The sequence below is a fragment of the Adiantum capillus-veneris genome, chromosome 4, assembly GCF_014529385.1.
Source record: "Adiantum capillus-veneris isolate H3 chromosome 4, ASM1452938v2, whole genome shotgun sequence".
Lineage (NCBI taxonomy): Eukaryota > Viridiplantae > Streptophyta > Polypodiopsida > Polypodiales > Pteridaceae > Adiantum > Adiantum capillus-veneris.
This window is the reverse complement of record NC_140934.1, coordinates 137,546,817-137,568,532: the sequence shown is the minus strand read 5'-3', so window position 1 is coordinate 137,568,532 and position 21,716 is coordinate 137,546,817. Positions and strand designations below refer to the sequence as shown.

At 45.2% G+C, this 21,716-nt stretch overlaps 1 protein-coding gene across 10 annotated transcripts in view; it reads left to right on the top strand.

Moving 5' to 3' along the window:
• LOC147460040 (uncharacterized) overlaps positions 1-21,716 on the top strand; it is a 111,838-nt gene that overhangs the window by 36,271 nt on the left and 53,851 nt on the right. For 8 of the 10 annotated variants that reach the window (XR_015187929.1, XR_015187927.1, XR_015187928.1 and 5 more), the window contains exons 2-3: positions 12,503-13,164; positions 13,398-14,021. Coding sequence is in view for 5 of the 10 variants with exons in the window: in XM_086511200.1 (XP_086367326.1) it covers positions 12,939-13,164; positions 13,398-14,021 (850 nt within the window). In the remaining 5 variants the exon portion in view is untranslated. Of the gene's footprint in view, positions 1-12,395; positions 12,417-12,502; positions 13,165-13,397; positions 14,022-21,716 lie in introns of those variants that run through there. The other 2 variants (XM_086511198.1, XM_086511199.1) reach the window with 2 other exon arrangements.

The window sequence follows — 21,716 nt, the reverse complement described above, 5'->3', positions numbered from 1 at the left end:
ATTCCAAAGCTAATGACGCGAACACATTTTCCGGTCAAAAATAGCAGTTCCCTAAATTTTAGGAGATGCTTCCATGGCGTCCCTATCGGTCTCCTGACCATCATTGAAGACTACCATTTGACCACCATCTACAATGTGGGTTAATTTACTGGCCCCTTTCAACTTATAAAGTTGCAGTGACTTGACGAGTGGCCCAAATTCCAGTTTGGCGCACACGAGCTTCCATACTCATCAGAATTCAGTGCTAACTGGCCCGGGCAGTCCCTGCCTGACCGACCTAGATCCCCGATGTGAGAAACCCATTTGGCTGCAGCCGTTTCACACTGGCCATGCAATGTCCACTTGCACCTTTTCAAGGGTTCCGAGACAAACAAGTAAAAATAAAATAAATATATCTAATACTTATTTACGGAAGGCAACAGGAAAAATACACCTCCTGGTGACACACCCCACCCTTGAAATACTGCAAGCGACCTCGCTTGCATGCCAATAATACATGCAGATATCTCTTGATAGCACATATATTCTATGATGGGAATCCAAGATATACATGCTTCTGGAAATGTAGCGTTGGACGATTAAACAATCCCACCAACCTGGCTACGACACATATATCAAGCATAGAAGTCTTCTAGTGTACTCTTGAGCACAAACTTCTCTAGCGAAATTCTGTATGGAAACAGTAGATACAATTGCTTAACTACTCTCTTGAGCATCATGAACCATGCTCTTGCCTTGCTCCAAAAAGGTTGCATCAAGTCACTGTGGGTTCCATTTGAAAGGCTTCAAGATACAATTGCAATAGCTGAGGTGAATCAAGCAATTCAGACTCTTCCATCTATTTGGAATCTAATGATGGATAGTTCTTGAACTTCACCAAATAGCGTCTTGCAACCTTTCCTCTAACCTTTTTTTCTTTATGTGCCAATATCTGTTCAGGAACAAGGATTTCATCCAATTCTTCCACTTCGGGTTGTTCCTCATTAAGCATATTCTCTGGCACATCACCAACAAAGGGCCTTAGAAGGTTGACATGAAAAGAATTATGTATTTTCCAGCCTGCTGGTAGCTTTAACCTGTAAGCTACATCGCCGATCTTTTCTGAAATCTGAAAAGGACCATAATATCGCATACTGAGCTTAGAAAACAAGCGTTCCTTGCCTTTCCTTTTCCTTAACCTGGCCTTTTCAAAGCGCAAAAGTACCCAATCACCAAGTGAAAATACAAGTTCACGACGGTGACGATCAGCAGCTTTCTTTTGCTTAGCCTGAGTCTTCTCAAGAGCAATCTTTATCTTCCTGTATGTTTCATCCATATCTTGCACATACTTGTCTGCCTCAAATATCTTGTCCTTAGTCTGCAAAATGGGCGGGACTTTCTTTCCTCCTTCCACTATCTCAAATGGTGCCTTACCTGTTGACATATGCACAGTGTTATTGTAAGCATATTCAACCAATGGGAGATGGTGTTCCCAAGTTGCCTTGTGCTCTGAGACATAACATTTGAGCAGGTCCAAGACAGTAGAATTTGCCTCTTCTGAATGTCCATCAGTTTGCGGATGAAACGAAGAAGAGAACTTGAGCGTAGTGCCCATGTTCTCAAACAATGCCTTCCAGAAAAAACTCGTCATACGTGGATCCCTGTCACTGACAATTGACTGAGGCATCCCATGATATTTAAAGATATTGCTCATGAATATCTTGACCATGTGTTCTGGCTTTATCTTCTTCCTAACAGGAATGAAATGGGCCTGCTTACTGAACCTACAAATGATAGTCCAAATCCCATCATTTCCTGTTTGCGTTCTTGGAAGATCAAAGATAAAGTCCATTGCTATACTTTCCCATGGCCTATCAGGGATCGGCAATGGCTGCAACAATCCCGGTTGCTTTTGTCTGTCAAATTTGACTTTTTGGCATACTAAGCATGATCTTACAAATGTGTCAACATCTTGACGCAGAGCTGGCCAATAGAAGAATGCGTCAACCCCTTTCACTGTCGCATCAATTCCACGATGCCCAGCATAAGGTGGAGCATGACTTTCCATCAAAATCTTTGGCCGTAACTGTTTAGTAACGCATAACTTTCCATGCATCATGAGAAAGTCATTCTTAAGCATATAGTGCTCATGATGTTGCCCATCAACAAGCTGGTCATAGATCCTTGCAAAATCTGAATCTTCAGCATATTGTGTCTTCATTTCGTCTAGTTCACAATGGTACGGAATTGACACTGCTGAAATTTGGGGCTTTCGTGACAACGCATCAGCCACCACGTTCTTTTTCCCTTGCACATGCACAAACATTGACAAGATGTTTGCCCATCGCATGTGCTTCTCAGAAAACTTCGTCTCTGTAAGAAAATATCGCAAGGTTTGATGATCCGTTTGGACAACAAAATCAGCCCCTAGCAAATAGTGTTTCCAACTAGTGAGAGCATGAATTACTGCCAGCAATTCTTTCTCATAGACTTGCAAGTTCCTTTCAGTCTTCAAAAGAATTCTGCTCTCATATGCGACTACTCGGCCATTCTGCATTAGAACTGCACCAAGACTATGGCCACACGCATCACATTGAACCACAAAAGGTTTAGAAAGATCTGGCAAAATAATTACCGGATTTGAAGTCAGCTTCTCTTTCAAGTGTTTGAACGCTAAAATTTCCTTGGCTGTCCACTTGAAAGTAACTCCTTTTCCTTGCAGTGCATGGAGTGGAGAAGCAATCTCAGCAAAATTTCGGATGAACCTCCTGTAATAGGAACATAAGCCTAGAAAGCTTCGAATGTCATGTACGGACTTCAAGTCTGGCCATGACCTAATTGCTTTCACTTTAGCGGGATCCATGCATACCCCATCCTTTGAAACAATGTGCCCAAGGAAGTGAATCTCTTGCAAAAAGAACTCACTTTTCTTCGCATTAATGAGTAGTCTATTCTTGCGTAGCTCATTGAAAACTGTGGTCAAGTGATCCCTATGCTCCTCTTCAGACTTTGAGTAGACAATCATGTCATCAAAGAAGGTACCCACGAAGTTTCTATGTGGTCTAAAAATTCTGTCCATCATTCTATTAAATGTGGTAGGAGCATTTGTGAGACCAAATGGCATGACAAGAAACTCATAGAGACCAAATGTTGTCGTGAACGCAGTCTTATGGACATCTTCTGGTCTAATGCGTATCTGATGATACCCGCTCTTTAGGTCTATTCTTGTAAACAATGACGCTCCCTCAAGCCGATCAAGAATGTCATCTATCCTCGGTATGGGGAACCTGTTCTTGATGGTATTCTTATTCAAGGCGCGATAGTCAATGCACATGCGCCATGAACCATCCTTCTTCTGCACTAAGAGTACAGGCGAACAAAAAGGGGATGAACTGGGCTGAATCAGCCCCTTCTCTAAAAGCTCGTTGACCTGACCCATAATCTCTTTCTGCTGGGCTGCACTAACCCTGTATGGTGGTCTATTCGGTGGACTAGAACCTGGCACAAGATCTATAGTATGATCCTCAGGTCTCTCAGGAGGTAACTCCCCTGGCAAAGAGTCCGAAAAACAATCACTGAAACCACTCAAAAAAGTTGACCTGTCTTTATCTAAGGTAGACAAATTAGATACAACTTGAGGTACTTCTTTTGCAAAGATCAAGTACGCAAAAAGATGATTCTTTATTACAGATGAAATAGCAGAAGCAGAAACAACTGGAACAGACTCGCCTTTAAGCTTTACATCAAGGACATTAGTCTTTCCTTTATGTACAAGGGTAATCTTTTTGTTGTAAGTATCCACCATAGCATGCAACCTGTAACACCATGGGATACCCAATAACACATCACAGCCCTCAAGCGGCATAATATGAAATTCTTCCGCATCCACATAGCTCTGAATGTGCAGTCGAAGCTTTCCCAGAATGGGAGTAACAGGCTCTGAATGTCCTGGGCATGCCAAACCTGCTTCGCCTGTCATACCCATCTCCTCTGCACGAATGCCCAACTTTGATGCCAATTCTGGTGATATGAAATTTGCACGGGCTCTTGGATCAAAGAAAACCAGCACTGTCTGGTCTCTAACTTTGCCCCAAGCTCTGCACAGCTCCGTGGCATCTGTGTTTGGCTGATCTCCAACCAAATCTGGAACAAGTCCTGCACTCGGCTTTGGCTTCTTCCCTTTATGGTCTGACTTGTCATCCTTATCTTGTGACTTCTTCTGTGGGCACTCATTTGCAAAGTGTCCTTCTTGTTCACAAATGTAGCATTTCTTGGCCTCCCTAAGAGCTTTCCTTTCTTGAAAAGTTTTGCCAGAAAAATGCCTTTTTTGTCCTTGTCCTCGTTCCGAAGAAGATTTAGACTGCTTCTTGGACGTATCAGCTTCTTCAGTGGAAGGCTTCTTTGCGGGAGGCTCAGAAGGCTTTGCTGCAACATTGCCCTTGGCTGAAAACTGTTTGCCCTTGGACCCTTTCTTGTGGCTATTAAATCCATCGGAATCTCCCTTCGACAGATTGCTGGCCACTCTTGCATTCTCTATCAACTGAAACATATTCATGACAGTAGTCTTTGTGCAATAGTCTCTGATCTTCTTGGGCAATCCGCAACAGTACTTCTCAATTTGTTCTGACAAAGGCATAAACCTGTAAGAGGTGACTGGCAACAGTGCAGCCCAAAACCGTTTATTGTACTCTTCCAGATCCGCACACTGTTTAGCATTCAACTCGTGCCATTCCGTCATCACATCCACTTCAAAAGTGTTTGTCAACCATGCAGGCGCAAAAGGTTGTTTGAATTGGACCCAAGTTGTTGGGGCTTGACCTTGGTTCAAGAATGCGGTCCACCATTGAAGCGCATTCCCTTTCAAGAAAGTGGCAGCCTTGCGTATCTTTGAAGATTCCGTGAAGTTGCCTCCAGCATAAGCTGCATCGAACTGCTGTATGAAGGTCAAAGCCTTTAATTGGTCCTCAGTTCCTCTGAAAGTTTCAAACTTCACTCCCTGCCCACCTTCCTTGTAATCCTTAGGTTGACTCAAAGGAGCCACATTATCATAAATAGGTGCCTGTAGCAGTGGTGCTCCATGAGTGTTCATTCCAGCAATTGCATCAACTGTTTTCCCTGTCATATCTGCATTTTGTACGTATGGCTGCGAAAAACCAGCCATACCAAATTGTGTTCCAGGCACTCGAAACTGGCCATAGGCACCCTGAAAACCTGGTTGGACACCCATGTTCGCGTACATAGGGTTACCCATGCCTGTTTGCATTGTCCCGAACACATTCCCTAGCATATAACCTGTGGAAGGTCCAGCCATAGCTTGAAACACTGAACCACCTCCAAAATAACCAGGATAAGTATTAGGTAATGGAAGGGTCTGACGCATAGCCTGTTCATTGCTCCCTTGACCATTCACAAACGGTTCCTGTCCAGCTAAAGCAAGTTGCTTTGGATCATTGCAAACCGCTAGTTGCTCAACCACATGGGCTTTCCCTCGAGCATCATGAGTCCTCTACGCATTGGAAATCTCCTTTTCCTGCAACGGCTCAGTCATTCCCTGTGTAGGAGGCTTAAAACCCTATGTCGGAGCCTGTAAGAAATCCTGCATCCTTGGATTGTTAGCCAACTGCTGAAACATGTCCATGCAGCAACGCAGTTGAGTTCTAAACAACCTGTCCTCTTCTTGAAGAGTTGAAGGAATTTTCTCTGTGCCATGTGAGGAAGATCCCTCTTCAGGTACTTGGTCTCTCTTCTCTGCCATATCGACAAGCTCTGTGTTGCTTTCACCCACAACAATCCATGCTGCACTTTTTGAAGAAGAAGTGACTATCCTGTCGATGGAACCATATAACCGGCCTGCACAACGTAGAGGGCGGTACTATTTCAATTATCTGTTAACTTTACACAGAGCACTGAGAAGGGAAGAGAACACAGTTGCGTCCAGCGACTAGAATGTCACTGCGCACACGAGACCGACACCTTGTAGGTCCCAAACACTGGCGTCCCTTTTGGTATTTCTTTATTCAAATTAAAGTAGACGATCCGACCACTTCGCATAAGCTTTCACAAAGCTGTCCAAACCTGGCGAGGGCTGAAAACGCAGGTTTTTGACCGGATTTCGACAGCATAACGACGCAAAAACCCCTGTAGGTCAAAAACACCTATCTAGGACAGATTCCCTCGATATCTGGAAGCTTTTTGGTGAGCTGTCACAGAAATTCAGCGGGCTGTAATTCTCTGTTTTTCACTGCCGGGAGCCCAGAAGCCTGTACACGCATCCCAAGGCTCTCACGAGGCTCCCCCGATGTTCCCTTGCAGTTTAGGTGCGAAACCCTAAACCTGCAGAAAAACACAGCAGGCTGTAATTCCCTGTTTCGGATTGTTTTTAGTGGAGCGAACACGCCTACGCGTGTCCCAAGGGCTCCCGCACGCAATGGGACAGTTCCCCTGTGAATTGGACGAGTTTTCATGCGAGAAAACTCTCCAAACTCGCAATCTTTCGTGATGGAGCTGTGCGTACCTGTGGGGGATTAGCAATTAGCTAATCCAGTTCCTGTTCAGAAGGCTCTTGCCTTGGCAAACGCGCATAAACCCCCAGAACTGTACATAGGTCAAATGAGAAGCCCACTAGTGGGGCATAACATACTGTACGTAGGGGAGAAAGAGAGCAGTATGTAGCGTGCGGGGCATCACTCCCGTCACCATACTGTGCATAGAGGGCAAGGTAAGCATTCCATAGCTTCTGTACCTGCTACAATCCACCTGAGGCCGAAAATGGCGCCCCCTTTGTTGATATGCAGCTCGTTTTTGCGTCCGAGAGTGGCATAATCGCTCACAGGCTGACACGTCGCCGAGTTTCCGAGTTTGGGCTTTCCCTGCTAAAAATATCTCAACTGGTGCGTCAGTTGACTTGGCAGCAGAGCAATAAAATGTTCCCCTTGTCATTCCAGAGCTAATGACGCGAACACATTTTCCGGTCAAAAATAGCAGTTTCCTAAATTTTAGGAGATGCTTCCATGGCGTCCCTATCGGTCTCCTGACCATCATTGAAGACTACCTTTTGACCACCATCTACAATGTGGGTGAATTTACTGGCCCCTTTCAACTTATAAAGTTGCAGTGACTTGACGAGTGGCCCAAATTCCAGTTTGGCGCACACGAGCTTCCATACTCATCAGAATTCAGTGCTAACTGGCCCGGGCAGTCCCTGCCTGACCGACCTAGATCCCCGATGTGAGAAACCCATTTGGCTGCAACCGTTTCACACTGGCCATGCAATGTCCACTTGCACCTTTTCAAGGGTTCCGGGACAAACAAGTAAAAATAAAATAAATTTATCTAATACTTATTTACGGAAGGCAACAGGAAAAATACACCTCCTGGTGACAAGCACTCTGCCTTGTGAGGCCCCCAGATAGCTTGGCCTTCTCTCGCTCGAATCGCAGAGTGGGAGGAGTGTATTTATCTCGGATAGATCGCTTCTACGCTAGTGACCTCATCTGTGACTTGGGTGTGTCAGTTTGCATCTTGGCTGGGACATCTTTTTCGGGCCATGCTCAAATAATCCTCACAGTGACAGATAGTCCCTGAGAGGATCTTATTGGACTCAGAGCTCAGAGAGCGAGTGGTGGCTCTTTGGGGACTGAGGGCTTGGACACGCAGGACTCTTGTTGATAGAGTGGCCTGTGGACTTGCTCAGCTTAGTCATTTCTTTCTTCAAGAGTCTACGGCCCTCCTGGCTGCAGCGAGAGAGGAGCAGCAGCAGCTTTGAGCTTGAGGATTCAGCCACTTCTAGAGAGCATTAAACATGGATCCAGACAGGTTTTGTAAAGGAGCACAGTATCCTTGACAACATCTGCACTTTTTGGGAGGCGTCGGCCCTCGCTCGCCCCTGAGGTGAGGATCTGGTGATACTTCTTCTCGATTTTGAGAAGGCCTACAACAGAGTTGACTGGGACTTCTTGGAGGGTACTCTATGGAGAGAGAGAGAGAGAGAGAGAGAGAGAGAGAGAGAGAGAGAGAGAGAGAGAGAGAGAGAGAGAGAGAGCACAAACGCTAGATGTAGGAAGAGGGGGCGATCGGCCCCCCACTGACTACGAGAGCAGAAGACCCTCAATACAATACCAGATGAGATTTGTGATCTGTGGAAGTGGGTATCCCCCTAGCCCGATATATAGGTGCTCAAGGGGAGGTAGGGAAAAGCCTGGAAAAACCCTCCATGACCCAACAAGAAATAAATGAAATATGAGAAATATGTGAGGGCGCCCGGACAAAGTGGGCGGCCAACCTCAAAGTCGGGCAGCCAGACCGGGAGCAACCTAGACTATGGGTGGCCAGCCCAAAGGCACACTAGCCGTATATGTATGCCCTAGATTTGTGAAGCAGCAGAGTGGTGTAAGTCTAACACCCCCTCTCAGCACCGAATGCTGAACAAACCGCGTGAAGCCGAAGATGTGAGGCAAATGATGAAGATGTCTGCTGCGATGTCTCTTGTAGTGAGGGGTGTCACAACCTCCGAGAGATCTCCGTGGTAAAGTGCCGTCACGAGCAGTGTAGCAAATTGTTGTACTCTGCCGATACATGGTAAAGATACTGCATGAAGGTCCCAAACTAAGTGTGAAAACAACTCCTTGTCGTAAAAGAAGTGCCAATAGACCTGCAAGTGTCCTGCCCAATAGGATCTGTGGTGTCTGTAGTCAAACCGTCTGGAGAAAATGTAGAAGCCCAGGAACCGTCATGAGAATGACCATAAGCATGTCAATGCATGAACCTTTAACCGAGTGTGGCCAAGTGGCTAAGCTATGAAAAACTCCAGGAAGGCCAGATGTAGCAATTTGCACCGTAAACTCCTCCGAATCAAGAAAAGCCAGACTAAACAATCTACACTGTAGAAGATACAATAAGCTGCAGCAGTCACCGATAGACGACACGGACCACCACCGGATGGTGTCCTGTCAGTAGGTAGGGTAATCCAAGATGAGGGGAAAGCCAGACTCAACAGTCTGCGCTGTGAAGGGCCTTTGAGAAGAGGTGTGGTCAGACCAAGTTGTCTGCACTTCGATCATCTTGTAGAAGTAGGGAAGCGAGATTGAACAGTCTGCGCTGTGAATATCCTCTTAGAGGAGGAAAGGCCAAACCAATCTGTCTGCACCATCTTGCCTGTATCTCCTGCCTCCAATCCTCCAATGTCAACCAAAACAGAATCCTCGCCAACGCCACCAAACGGCAACTTGGTGTGGCTCTCAACGTGAATGAGCTGGGAATGGCCTATTGCTCAAGTCGGGGGATAAGTCTGATGTAAGGTTACCGAGGGTGAGTGTAAGCAACTTTGAAGGTAGCAATCCAAATGAGCAGGAGTGTAGCAGAGTAACTGCACTACCATCCAAGCCAATCTCTGGGTGACTCCAGATTTAGTCGCGGGATGCTTGATTTCCCGCATCTCGCGGGTAAACTCTCCAAGAAAGTCCAAAGCACTGAAGTCCCACTCCAGTCTATAGATCCAAGCAATGAACCTGTCTAGGAAGAGATCCAAGATCACCTCCCTAAGTTCATGTATATGCTCCTGTGTAAGCAAGTGATCTGACATGTTGAGGTCAAGTGGTACGTGTCTTGTCTACCCAAGATGGTGGTGTCTTCTCTGGGAATGTCGGAATCCCATATGCCATGAGCATGGCAATATCTCATGTGAACTCCTCTGATAAGTGCATAGGTGTGTCCATAGCAACCACAACTCACCATCTGTGAGGCAAATGATGAAGATGTTTGCTGCGATGTCTGCAGCAGTCTGGGGTGTCTAAACCGCCGTGAAATCTCCGTGGAAAGATGCCGTCTTGAGCAGTGTAGCAAACTGCTGTCCTCCGCTAATGAAATGTGAAGATACTGCTTGAAGGTCCCGAACTGAGTGTGAAAACAACTTCTTGTTGTGAAAGAAGTGCCAATAGACCTGCAAGTGTCCTGCCCAATAGGATCTGTGGTGTCGGTAGTCAAACTGTCTGGAGAAAATGGGAACCGTCATGAGAATGATCGGAAGCCTGTCAATGCATGAACCTGTAACCCAGTGTGGCCAAGTGACTAAGCTGTGTAAAACTCTAGGAAGGCCAGATGTAGCAACTTGTGCCGTAAACGTCCTCCGAATCAAGGAAAGCCAGACTAAACAGTTTGCACTGTAGAAGCTACCGTAAGCTGCAGCAGTCACGATAGATAGCATGGACCACCACCGGATGGTGTCCTGTCAATAGGTAAGGTAATACAAAATGAGGGGAAAGCCAGACTCAACAACCTGCGCTGTGAAGGGCCTCTGAGAAGAGGTGTGGTCGGACCAAGCTGTCTGCACCGTAAACGGTAATCATCCTGTAGATGTAGGGCAGCCAGACTGAGAAGTCTGCGCTGTGAAGATCCTTTCAGAAGAGGAAAGGCCAGACTAATCTTCGTCGTCTTGCTTGTATCTCCTGCCTCCAATCCTCCGGTGTCAACCAAAACAAAATCCACGCCAACAACGCCACTAAACCGCAACTGGGTTTGGCTCTCAATGTGAATGAGCTGGGAATGGCCTACTGCCCAAGTCGGGGGATAAGTCTGCTGCAAGGTTATCGAGGGTGAGCATAAGCAACTCTGAAGGTAGCATTCCAAATGATCAGGAGTGTAGAAGAGCAACTGCACTACCATCCAAGCCAAGCTCCGGGTGCCTTCAGATGTAGTCGCGGGATGCCTGATCCCTCGCATCTCGCGGGTAAACTCTCCAAGAGAGTCCAAAGCATTGAAATTCCACTCCAGTCTTTAGATCCAAGCAAGAGATCCAAGATCCTCTCCTTAAGTCCATGTAGATGCTCCTGTGTAAGCAAGTGATCTGACGTGTCGAGGTCAAGTGGTAAGTGTCTGTCCACCCAAGATGGTGGTGTCTTCTCTAGGAATGTTGGAATCCCATACGCCATGAGCATGGTCATATCTCGTGTGAGCTCCTCTGATGAGTGCATAGGTGTGTCCATAGCAAACCACATGTCACCACCCCCTCTAGAGTGCGCAATCGCTGAATGATGGCTGGAAGGAATGGATCTCCCAAGGATCGTATGCCCGTAGATGATCAAGCCGACGTCGAAGATACCGTGTACTGCAGTAGTCATTGAGAGACCGCACGGACCACCATCAGATGGTGTCTTGGCAGGAGGTAACTTCATCCTCTATGAAAAACACAAGCCAAAAGTCTGCTGTCCACCCAAAAAACGCAATGCGAGGTAATGAAAACGCTGCTGTCCAGCGATTTTCAGCATGCTCGTACGCTCCCGGCAGGGTCCGGAGCGGTGCAGAGGGTCTGGGGAGGGTGGGGAATCAAAGTAACAACCTCTAACAGGCTGAAAACAGAGAAAACAGCAGGTGTAGAATGGTTGAAATCTGTAGTAGATGAGGAGGATTCTCGACGGCAACGCACCGGATGCGAAGCCGTGTGGGAAAGCAAGATCCAATTGGCAAGGCCCAACGCTGCCCCCTCTTGCAAAAACACTGCACTGCTGTCCCAAAAACACTGGCATTTCAGCCCCAAAAACCCAAGTAGAGGGAGGGGTGTTCCGGCGACGAAAGTGCCCAACAGAGGTAGCGCTGGCAGCTAGAAGCAAAAACGCTGGCCTGATCTGCAAAAACTCAGTTTGGGGGGGGGGTCCTCCGAGATGAAAAACTCCAGATTTCGTCGCTTGCCTGGCTTTTTGCAAAAACGCTGGCAGATTTTCAGAAAATGCTGATTGTGCTGATCCCTTGGAGGAAACTTGATGCGGAGATGCGCCTTGGACATGAAGAGCCTGAAGCTGCTGATACCATGTGAGAATGCGCGTGTGCGGAAGCGTGAGAGAGGAGAGGAGAGAGATAGTAGACCACAAACCAAAATATGGTGAAGAGGGGGCGATCAGCTCCCATGGCTACCATGAGCAGAAGACCCAATACAATGTGTCAGACCTGGCGGCTACGCTAGGGAAATAATTTTAGATAGGTAGCTCATTTCAGCCTTCGGCTTTAGGCCTACTTTTCTAGTTGTCCCTAGTGAGGGATTTCGTTCATTCTATGTACTAGTTTGGTCTCATAGGCTGTGTTGGCTTTTTATAGATGTGAACACCACCCCCCCCCCCCCCCCCCCCCCCCCCCCCCCCCCCCCCCCGCTCGTAGGTGTGTTTAAACAATTGCAACTGTCAATTTTCATAGTTAAGGTAGCCTAGGAATAACTCACAATTAAGATAACATCATGTTTTAGAATCAGTAGGTTTGGGATAGAAATTGTCCAAAGCAAGACAAATTTTCCTAATTGTTTAAAAACAATCAACATTATTGCACGAAACTTGCACCTTAACAACATTTAAATTTTTTTGTGGTACGTTTTATGAATTCAAGGAGAGGAGTTTTCGTTCATGCATCACAGGTGTGCTGGTATGAAGAGCATATTGGCTCCCTCCAATCTTGCTGTTTGTATCCTTAGCTTTTCGTTCCTTTAAAAACAACGTGAAAGGAAATACAAAAATTGACTTATGTTTCTGTGTTGCAAAAACAGAGTTGGTGAAAGTGGATGAAAGAGATGGTCACACCTGGTCCCTGTGGATGCTTTCATGACTTGAGCTCGTCATCAAATTTTCTGGTTTTGCATGGTGTATACAAATTCAGAAGAGAAGGGCCTTGTCAAGCTATCTGAGGGGCACTCAATGAGTCAACATATACAGATGCGCGTGCATATGTGTGCATACATGCTCCCAGGAACCAGTGCACGTCCACAGAAGTACATGTTTATGGCCACACACATATGCACGTGGAGAGCCGAGACACATTCCTGCCTTTATGAACTGTCTCTGAATGGTTGACTTGCGTGAGCATTCACACTTAGTACTACATGACACTTATAGACTGACACACATGAGCATGCACACACACACACACACACACACACACACACACACACACACACCGAGGTCACTTTACTCAAGTTTGGCAGAATGGCCATCAGTGTCTCTGTCATTTCACATGCCTTCCTTACAGAAAAAGGGGCTACGAGAGCCCGCAGTCGCTACCTATGTCAAGGAGTTTCAAGTGACAACACCTCTAATCAGCAGGTAGATCTGAAGATAGACAACATTGCTTGTGAGTGCATGCAAAGCCATGATGTGCCCTATTTGGCAACAACTTCACAGATACAGATGGCAGGTTTGAGAATAGCAAACAGTAAGACTGCTCCATGTTAACTTCTTGTTCAACCTTAAACCCTCCCAAGTTTCCTAACATTGGTCCTCTCTGTCCTTTTTAACTTTAAAGGCTTTGTAGATGTACGTGTCAAAGCTTGTTTATATGTGCATGTGATTGTGGATGCATATTATGTGCATGTAGTAAGTCCAGTGTGCCAATTTGCATGGGTCTGTTTGTGTAGCAGTGTTTAATCTTTTCTGTATTTTGAACAGGTTGCTTCAGTTGCACAGATTTTTTGACATCGCCAAGATCGGCAATGGCAGCAAGTCCATCACCAAGAACGATAGTAGGGGCTAGCCCTTCACCAAGGTTGATGGCAGCTGCAAATTCCTCACCGCATGCAGGAGGTGGCAAATCCAGAAAAAAGGGCCACAAGAAACGAGGAGGACGTAGGCGGGGCCAGGAAGGGGGAGGCGAGTCGAAAGAGGCCAAAATAATGCACATTGAAGAAACTAGCATAGAAAGTGGCAGCAGAGAAGGGGCACAACCTGGGGCTCCTCTGTCTTGTGGAAATAGGGGCTGTGGTGATGATACCATACTAGCAGGATCCTGTAAGCTTGGGGCACTTGGTGATTTCTGTGGAAGTCAAGGTGTGCACACAAACTACATGTGCAGTCGAGGCATCAGTACAAGCAATGAAAGTGTAGAAACACAACATTGGGATCTGGATGTGATGTTACCCAAGGTGAGAGAGGAGTGCTCCTCTGCCCTAGGAATTGTGAAGGAGGATCTGGAGCTGTTTGGGCTTTGCCATATTCCTTCCTCTGTTGATAGGGCTACCCTTCTCAAGGACAAGTCTGGGATAGTGCACCTTGGTGTTATGGTCCGCAATTCAGGTTCTCTCTCTCTCTCTCTCTCTCTCTCTCTCTCTCTCTCTCTCTCTCAATATTTCCCATCAAGAGCCACCTTGATGGCATATACACCAATGTCGCTTACTTTAAAATAGAAGGTTACAATGAAGTTCAACTACATAATACAAATTACAACGATATTTCAACTACTAACACTTGGGATTTGAATCACATTAAAATATTTCCTAGGGCTCAAGGTTTATGTGATTTGGCAGAGAGGAAATTGTTCCTCATAGGAGGGCCCTATCCCTATCCAGCCCTGTCTCTAGGAGGCATAATAGATGAGTATATAGTATTTGAATTATCTGCAGAATCCAGATGGAGGAGGAACAGTGGAGGTCCGTTTACAGGAGGTACTCTACGCCCATATAACATAATTTTCCTTGTTTGTTTGTGTCCCCTCTTTAGCCCCTCACCTTTGCGGAAAGCTGCTTATGCTCCTCTGCTCCGTGCAAAGCCCCTTGTGTGCAGCATGACGCCGTCGCAGCTTGTGTGCAATTCAATTTGCAGTTCACGGTGTAATGACATCATGGGAACGGATGCTATGAATCATTTCTATATGCATGCTAACGTAGCCAATAATATACATCGGTGTCACTTAATGAAGTGTGGTATTTGGTGATAAATACTTAAAGTACAGCCATAGAATTCTCTCTCCCACCCACTCATGTACTTATAGAATTCTCAAAGTAAGAGGAAGATGAAAACATCCAAGCTTAGATCATATCTAATCAAGGGTAAAATTAAAGGATTTATTGATGCATTTATAGCGGCTAACCTTTGTCGCCCAAACAATCCTCGAATTGTTCTTTGAAACTGTAATTTTGTGCTCACAATGATGTATATATTTTGTCTAGCGAGTGTATATAAGTCTTGAAAATCAAGCAAGACTCACCCTCTATAGCAAAATAAATATGTGCACATCGAATGAATTAGAAACTAGAATAATTTAGGAGTGGTAGAATAATGGGAAGTCGAGAGAGAAGAATTTCTTGTAATCTTTCAGGTCCAAAAAGAAATACAATTCTTTGTTGGAAGTGAATTTTATGACTTAAATTCACATTAATCCTAAGAGATTGCACAAAATGGGAACGGTGAAGGTCGGCATTGTGTGGGTTATTCATTCAAGATAATGTAAGTTATGGCCGATAGCTAGGATATGAGGAAGATAGATGGAGATAGAGAATGACAAAGAATGCAAAGGAGAGGGTGATAGATTTGGTTAGAGAGCGAGATAGATGGAGAGATAGAAGAACAACGAATGTAAAGAGTAACGCTTTACACAATACGCCCACAAGTATGTTGTTGATTTGTCGAAGAGGCAAACGATTAATAGCCTTTGACACTTTCTTAGTACAATCAAATTATTTTATTGATGAGTGAACGATGTGTACATTAGACTATCATAGTCTTGTCAAAATATATGTGTGCTTGTAACTTTAGCTAGAGCTTCCTCAAGGCATACGTAGCAGTTAGGGTCCTCTCTATGTCTCACTCCCTCCCACTAGCATCACTCCATTGACTAACTCTTGATTGCTTTACAAGGGAGAAGAGGTTCCTTTATATAGATAGAGAGAACCCTCAAGAGTTTCGCTTGATTCAATGTAATTAGGAGATGAACAGAGTTGAAATGACCAGTTCTTTTGGTGTGGACATGCAAATTGGGATCCACCATTTTGATTATATCTTTTCGGCTATATGTGCAAAATTTATGAAAAAATTTCAGCATAATTTTTAGCTCACAAGCTACAACTTTTATGTTGAACACTTTTTTAGATTCGAATGGAAAATGGACGCCAAAAATTCTACAAAAACGTGTATTTTTGTCTGTGCAAAAGTCTTTGAGTAGACCCCTTTTCGTTAAACTTTCTTATGGCTCGAAGAATAGACACATCATGGTGTATGTAAGCATGACTTTGAACCTTGAATTTCCTTATGGCTCCAAGAATAGACACATCATGGTGTTGGATTTACACCACTCTGCTGCTTCACATAGGTCTAGGGTATACTTGTACGGCTAGTATGCCTTCGTGCTGGCCACCCATAGTCTAGGTTGTACCTGCTCCGGCCGCCCCACTTTGTTCGGGCGCCCTCATATAGTTCCATATATCATGTTTTTGTTGGGTCGTGGGGATTTTTATCAGGCCTTGCCATACCTCCACTTGGGCACCTATTTATAGGGGCAGGGGGGTACCCACTTTCACATATCTCATCTCACAGAGATCATATGATTGTATTGGGTCTTCTGCTCATGGTAGTCATGGGGGGACTGCCCTCCTCTTCACCATATCTTGCGTTTGTGGTCTACTCTCTCTCTCTCTCTCTCTCTCTCTCTCTCTTCCGCACACGCACACTCTCACATGGTATCAGAGCTTCGCCTTTCCATCGTGTGGGACTAGCGCTTCATCATCGCATCAGGTACCCCTCCCAAGATCAGATCTACCACTGTGTCTGCAATTGGAGCCAAATCTGCCAGCGTTTTGCAAAAAGCCAGGCAAGCGGCGAAATTGGGAGTTTTTCATTGCGGAGGACCCCCCTTCCACCTGTGTTTTTGCAGATCAAGTCAGCGTTTTTTCTTTTCGCAGCAAGCGTTACACTTTTTGGGCTCTTTTGTTGCGGAGAAACACCCCAACCTATCTACGTTATTCGGGGAGCTGCGTTTTTGGACAGCTGCCGCGTTTCCAGCACAGACAAGGAGAGCGCTAGGCCCTGCCCACCATTTCAAGCTTGCTTTCCCAAGCGGCTTCGCATCCGGTGCGTTGCCATTGAAAATCCTCTGCATTTCCACTGGATTTCAGCCATCAACACCTGCTGTTTTCTCTGTTTTCAGCCCACATGGGGTTGTAACATTGATTCCCCACCCTTCCTACACCCTCTGCACCGCTCCGGACCCTGCCGGGAGCGTACGAGCACGCTGCAAATCGCTGGACAGCAGCGTTTTCATCACCTCGCAGTTGCGTTTTTGGGTGGACAGCAGCCTCTTGGCTTGTGTTTTTCACAGAGGATGAAGCTACCTCTTGATAGGACACCGTCCAGTAGTGGTCTGTGTGGTCTCTCAGTGGCTGTTGCAGTACACAGTATCTTCGGCATCAGCTAGATCATCTACGGGCATACAATCCTTGGGAGATCCATTCATTCCAACTATCATTCAGCGGTTGCGCACTCCAGAGGGGGTGGTGACTTGTGGTTTGCTATGGATACACCTATGCACTCATTAGAGGAGTTCACACGAGATATGGCCATGCTCATGGCATATGGTATTTTGACATTCCCAGAGAAGACACCACCATCTTGGGTGGACAGACACTTACCACTTGACCACGACACGTCCAATCACTTGCTTACACAGGAGCATCTACATGGACTTAGGGAGAGGATCTTGGATCTCTTCTTGGACAGGCTCATTGCGTGGATCTACAGACTGGAGCGGGACTTCAGTGCTTTAGACTCTCTTGGAGAGTTTACCTGCGAGATACGGGAGATCAGGCAAGATGCGGGAGATCACGCATCGTTACGCGACTACATCCAAAGTCACTCTGAGCTTGGCTTGGATGGTAGTGCAGTTGCTCTTCTACACTCGTGATCATTTCGATTGCTACCTTCAACACTCACCCTCGATAACCTTACAATAGACTTATCCCCCGACCTGGGCAGTAGGCCACTCCCAACTCATTCACATTTGAGAGCCACACCGAGTCACAGTTTGACGCGCATTCTATTTTGGGTAACACTCGAGGATTGGAGGCAGGAGATACAGGCGAGACGGAGCAGACAAATTGGTCTAGCCTTTCCTCTTCTTAGAGGATCTTCACAACGCAGACTGCTCAGTCGCTTCCGTTCCTCTACAGGATGATTACGGTGCAGACAGCTTGGTCTGACCACACCTCTTCTCAGAGGCCCTTTATAGCGTAGACTAGTGAGTCTGGCTTTCCTCTCATCTTGGATTACCCTACCTACTGATATGACATCATCCGATGGTGGTCCGTGTGGTCTATTGGTGACTGCTACAGCTTACGGTAGCTTCTACAATGCAGATTGTTTAGTTTGGCTTTCCTTGTTTCGGAGGACGTTTATTGCGCAGATTCGTACCTTCTTGGAGTTTTACAAAGCTTAGCCACCTGGCCACATTGGTTTTCAAGTTCATGCATTGATAGGCTTCCGGTCATGCTCATGACGGTTCTTGGGCTTCTCCATTTTCTCCATACGGTTTGACTGCAGACACCGCAGATCCTATTGGGTAGGACACTTGCAAGTCTATTGACACTTCTTTTACGACAAGGAGTTGTTTTCACTCAGTTCGGGACCTTCACGCAGTATCTTCACCTTGTATCGGCGGAGTACAATAGTTTGCTACATTGCTCGTGACAGCACTTTACCATGGAGATCTCTTGGCGGTCAGAACACCCCAGACTGCTGCTACACTCGCGGAGTTCGCCGGAGTATTGCCCTTCTGTGGACATTGCAGCAGACATCTTCATCACTTGCCACATCTTCGGCTTCATGCGGTTTGTTCAGCATCAGGTGTTGAGAGGGGTCTTAGATTTACACCACTCTCCTGCTTCACATAGGTCTAGGGCATACTTGTACGGCTAGTATGCCTCCGGGTTGGCCACCCATAGTCTAGGTTGTACCTGGTCCGGCGGCTCGAGTTTGGGGCCGCCGGCCGTCCTCTTATATTTCCATATATCATTTTTATAAAAAGAGTGTCTAATTGTTTGTATGTATCACAAAAAGAAATAATATTAACAAAAAGTAGAAAATAAAACATGATAAATTAGAAAATAGAAAAAGTCTAGTAAATCATGGTAACTATATGATCTAGATATAAAATTAAAGCAGATAAGTAAAATTATGAAACTCATAGGCTACAGCCATTAAGGCTTTATATCCTCATAAATTTTGGCAGTAAATTTTAGAAAGGTAAACGAAATAGGTAATTTAGTCTTATAACACACAAATTTATTTATATTATAAAAAATGTTACCATGCATATAAAAATGGATCATAGTATCCGTTCCTATGACGCCCGTGCCACGGTACGACATCCATCCCCTCTAAACCTGCACATCTTCCTGTATGTGTCTCACTTTGGTTTTTGTAGGTTTAATCATTTATGTCGTTCTCACTTTCGTCTTTCTTAAAATCACTTGACATATTTCCTCTTCATCTTCCTCTGCAAAAGAAATGGATCATTCTTACCTTTTCTTTTGAACATTTTGATTCTTTTCCCAGCAATAGGAACCTTTAGCTCTGTCCCAGGGTATAAGTAGCATTTCCGTTCACATGCTTTACTACGTATGGTCCAAACTATCTTTTTGAGAGCTTTCGCATAATAGTATACTGGTTCTCAAGACTACTATCATACATCAAAACCCAATCACCCTCTTCAATTTCCTTTTTTCTAAGCCTGTGTGTCTTATCAAAGTATTCTTTGTTCTTCATGCTTGCATTCTCCAAGCGCAAATTTGCAAACTCAATGTCTTCAGGCCTTCTTTTGAGTTGCCTTATATGTAAGGCAAGAAGCTCTTTCCTGCTAATCCCATGCCAAGGTAGCACATTCCATGTGGAAATTGCTTCTTCAATTGACATGACATGTTTTTGACCATACATCTACTTTGTAAGCATATAACCGGTTATAGAGCTATTTGTTGTGTGATCAGTAATCCATAAAGCATATGGCAACAATCTTGGCTACTCACCAAGTTTTCGCTCGGAAGCCTTAGCCAAAGCTTTGATGATTGGAGGATGCACTTGTTCACTCTTCCCATTACCTTCTGTATTATAAGCAATGACAAAAAGCTTGATTTCAATGCGGAAGAAGAATTTCTTTGCTTCTATAACAACCAATTCATTCCTATCTGTTGTTACTTTCCTACACAACCATAGCCACAAATCACATCATCAAGGAAGAATTTACATACACCTTTTGTGCTTTTTGTTCTCAATGCTGTCATATTCTCTAATACTCTTTCTCTTGCAAAAGTATTGTTCATGCCAAGTTAATTAAGTACTATGTTTATGTTGCTACCATCAATTAAGTTCACCTTCCAAGTTCTCAAAATAATCTCACAAAAATGCTCACTCTAATTCTCTTAATTTTGCTATTCTCAAAGTTCATAGGCCATTTCCATTACATTGGTATCAGAGCATTTAGTTTCTCTTTTCTTGCTTAAGAAGAGAGGTCCTTAAGTAGCCTATTAATGGTTGATTTTGTTAATTATATTTGGGTACGTGGGACTAGGATCTATTATCGTTTTGTTGAGCCCACTATGTGGGATATGGTGCACACCTCGGGAGCTTTGGTGTTTATAATGGAGTCTTCTTTCAACTTGGTTAATCAAGTCCTCTCGTGCAAGGACCGAGTACCTCATCTGCCAAAATCCCAAAGGCATTGTGACTAAATCCACAACCCATTTGTAGTGCACAGCTAGTGAATACGTAAGATGCAACTCATTCCGTTACTTGATGTTTGAATACATTTGACATGTCTCACAGGTTTCCAGAAAGTGTGTTACATCTTTATACATAGCTTTCCACAAGTACTTCTCCTTCAATTTGGAAAAGGTTGCCCAAATGCCTCGATGACCAGCCCAAAGACTATCATGAAACTCTTTTAAGAGCTCCATTTGGGTTTTCCTATCACATATATGTCACGTGACACATCCAACCCTATGTGTCCGTGGACAAGCTATAGCATGACAAGGGTTCAGTTCAGTCAAGTCAGTCTAGAATAGGAAGTGAGCTGGCACTTTTGTGAGTCTGTTCGCAGACCGCGCATGTCTAGACACTTAGATTAGATGCATATCCTCTGGTTGCACACATCATGACCATCAGATTCTAGTCAGAACCCATCAATAGCATTTTTACAGTGCATAGACCTATTTTTCCTATTTTTGACATTTTCCACTTATTATTTTTAAGTGACTTTTGTTGGAAACTAGGTAGGGCAATTTTGCTAAGTTTGTATATATAGAAACCTAGTGCTAGCACTTTCTGGCGGAAGAGGCAGCAAGAGCACTTGCTCAACAGGCAACTTCTCAGCAAGACCAACCCTCGCAACAGACCTAGCGTTTCCAGCCCATCTGAGAAGCTAGCATTTTTGCAAGACAGATCAGCCTTGGCGTTTTGTATAGCAGATCAGCCCCGACGACAACAGAAGATAGCAGATTCCATGGTCACACAACAAATAAGCCCAACGTTAGGAGATTTCCACCGCAGGAAGACATTCAGCCCTAGCGTTTTTGGATTGAAGTTCAGCCCTTATCATTTTGCAGCTCCATGACGACGAGATCAACAAGTAGAGCAGCGTTTTCAGTTTTCAGCAGTCAAGCATCATAGTAGAACCCCCAAACCTCGCAGATCTCACCTTCCCGCAGCAGATCCTTGCCGCACGGTGAGATTCATCAAGGTTTACAATTTCAGCCCGGAAAACGCTGATTTCAGCATCTGCGTTTCAGCGCGTCGCCGTCGCATCGTCGTCATCGACATAGAGTCAGAATTCCGCAAATAAAGATTTGCAGATTTCAGCCATTAGCATTTTCAGATTTCAGCCCGTCTCGTCGTCCTCATCGTCGTCGACATCGTCGGCAAGTCCAAGCATTGTAGAGATTTGTGCAATCAATAGTAGACCGCTCTCGCCATAAAGAGTGGGGCCTTCGGAGGAGGGTTTGACAACTTTTC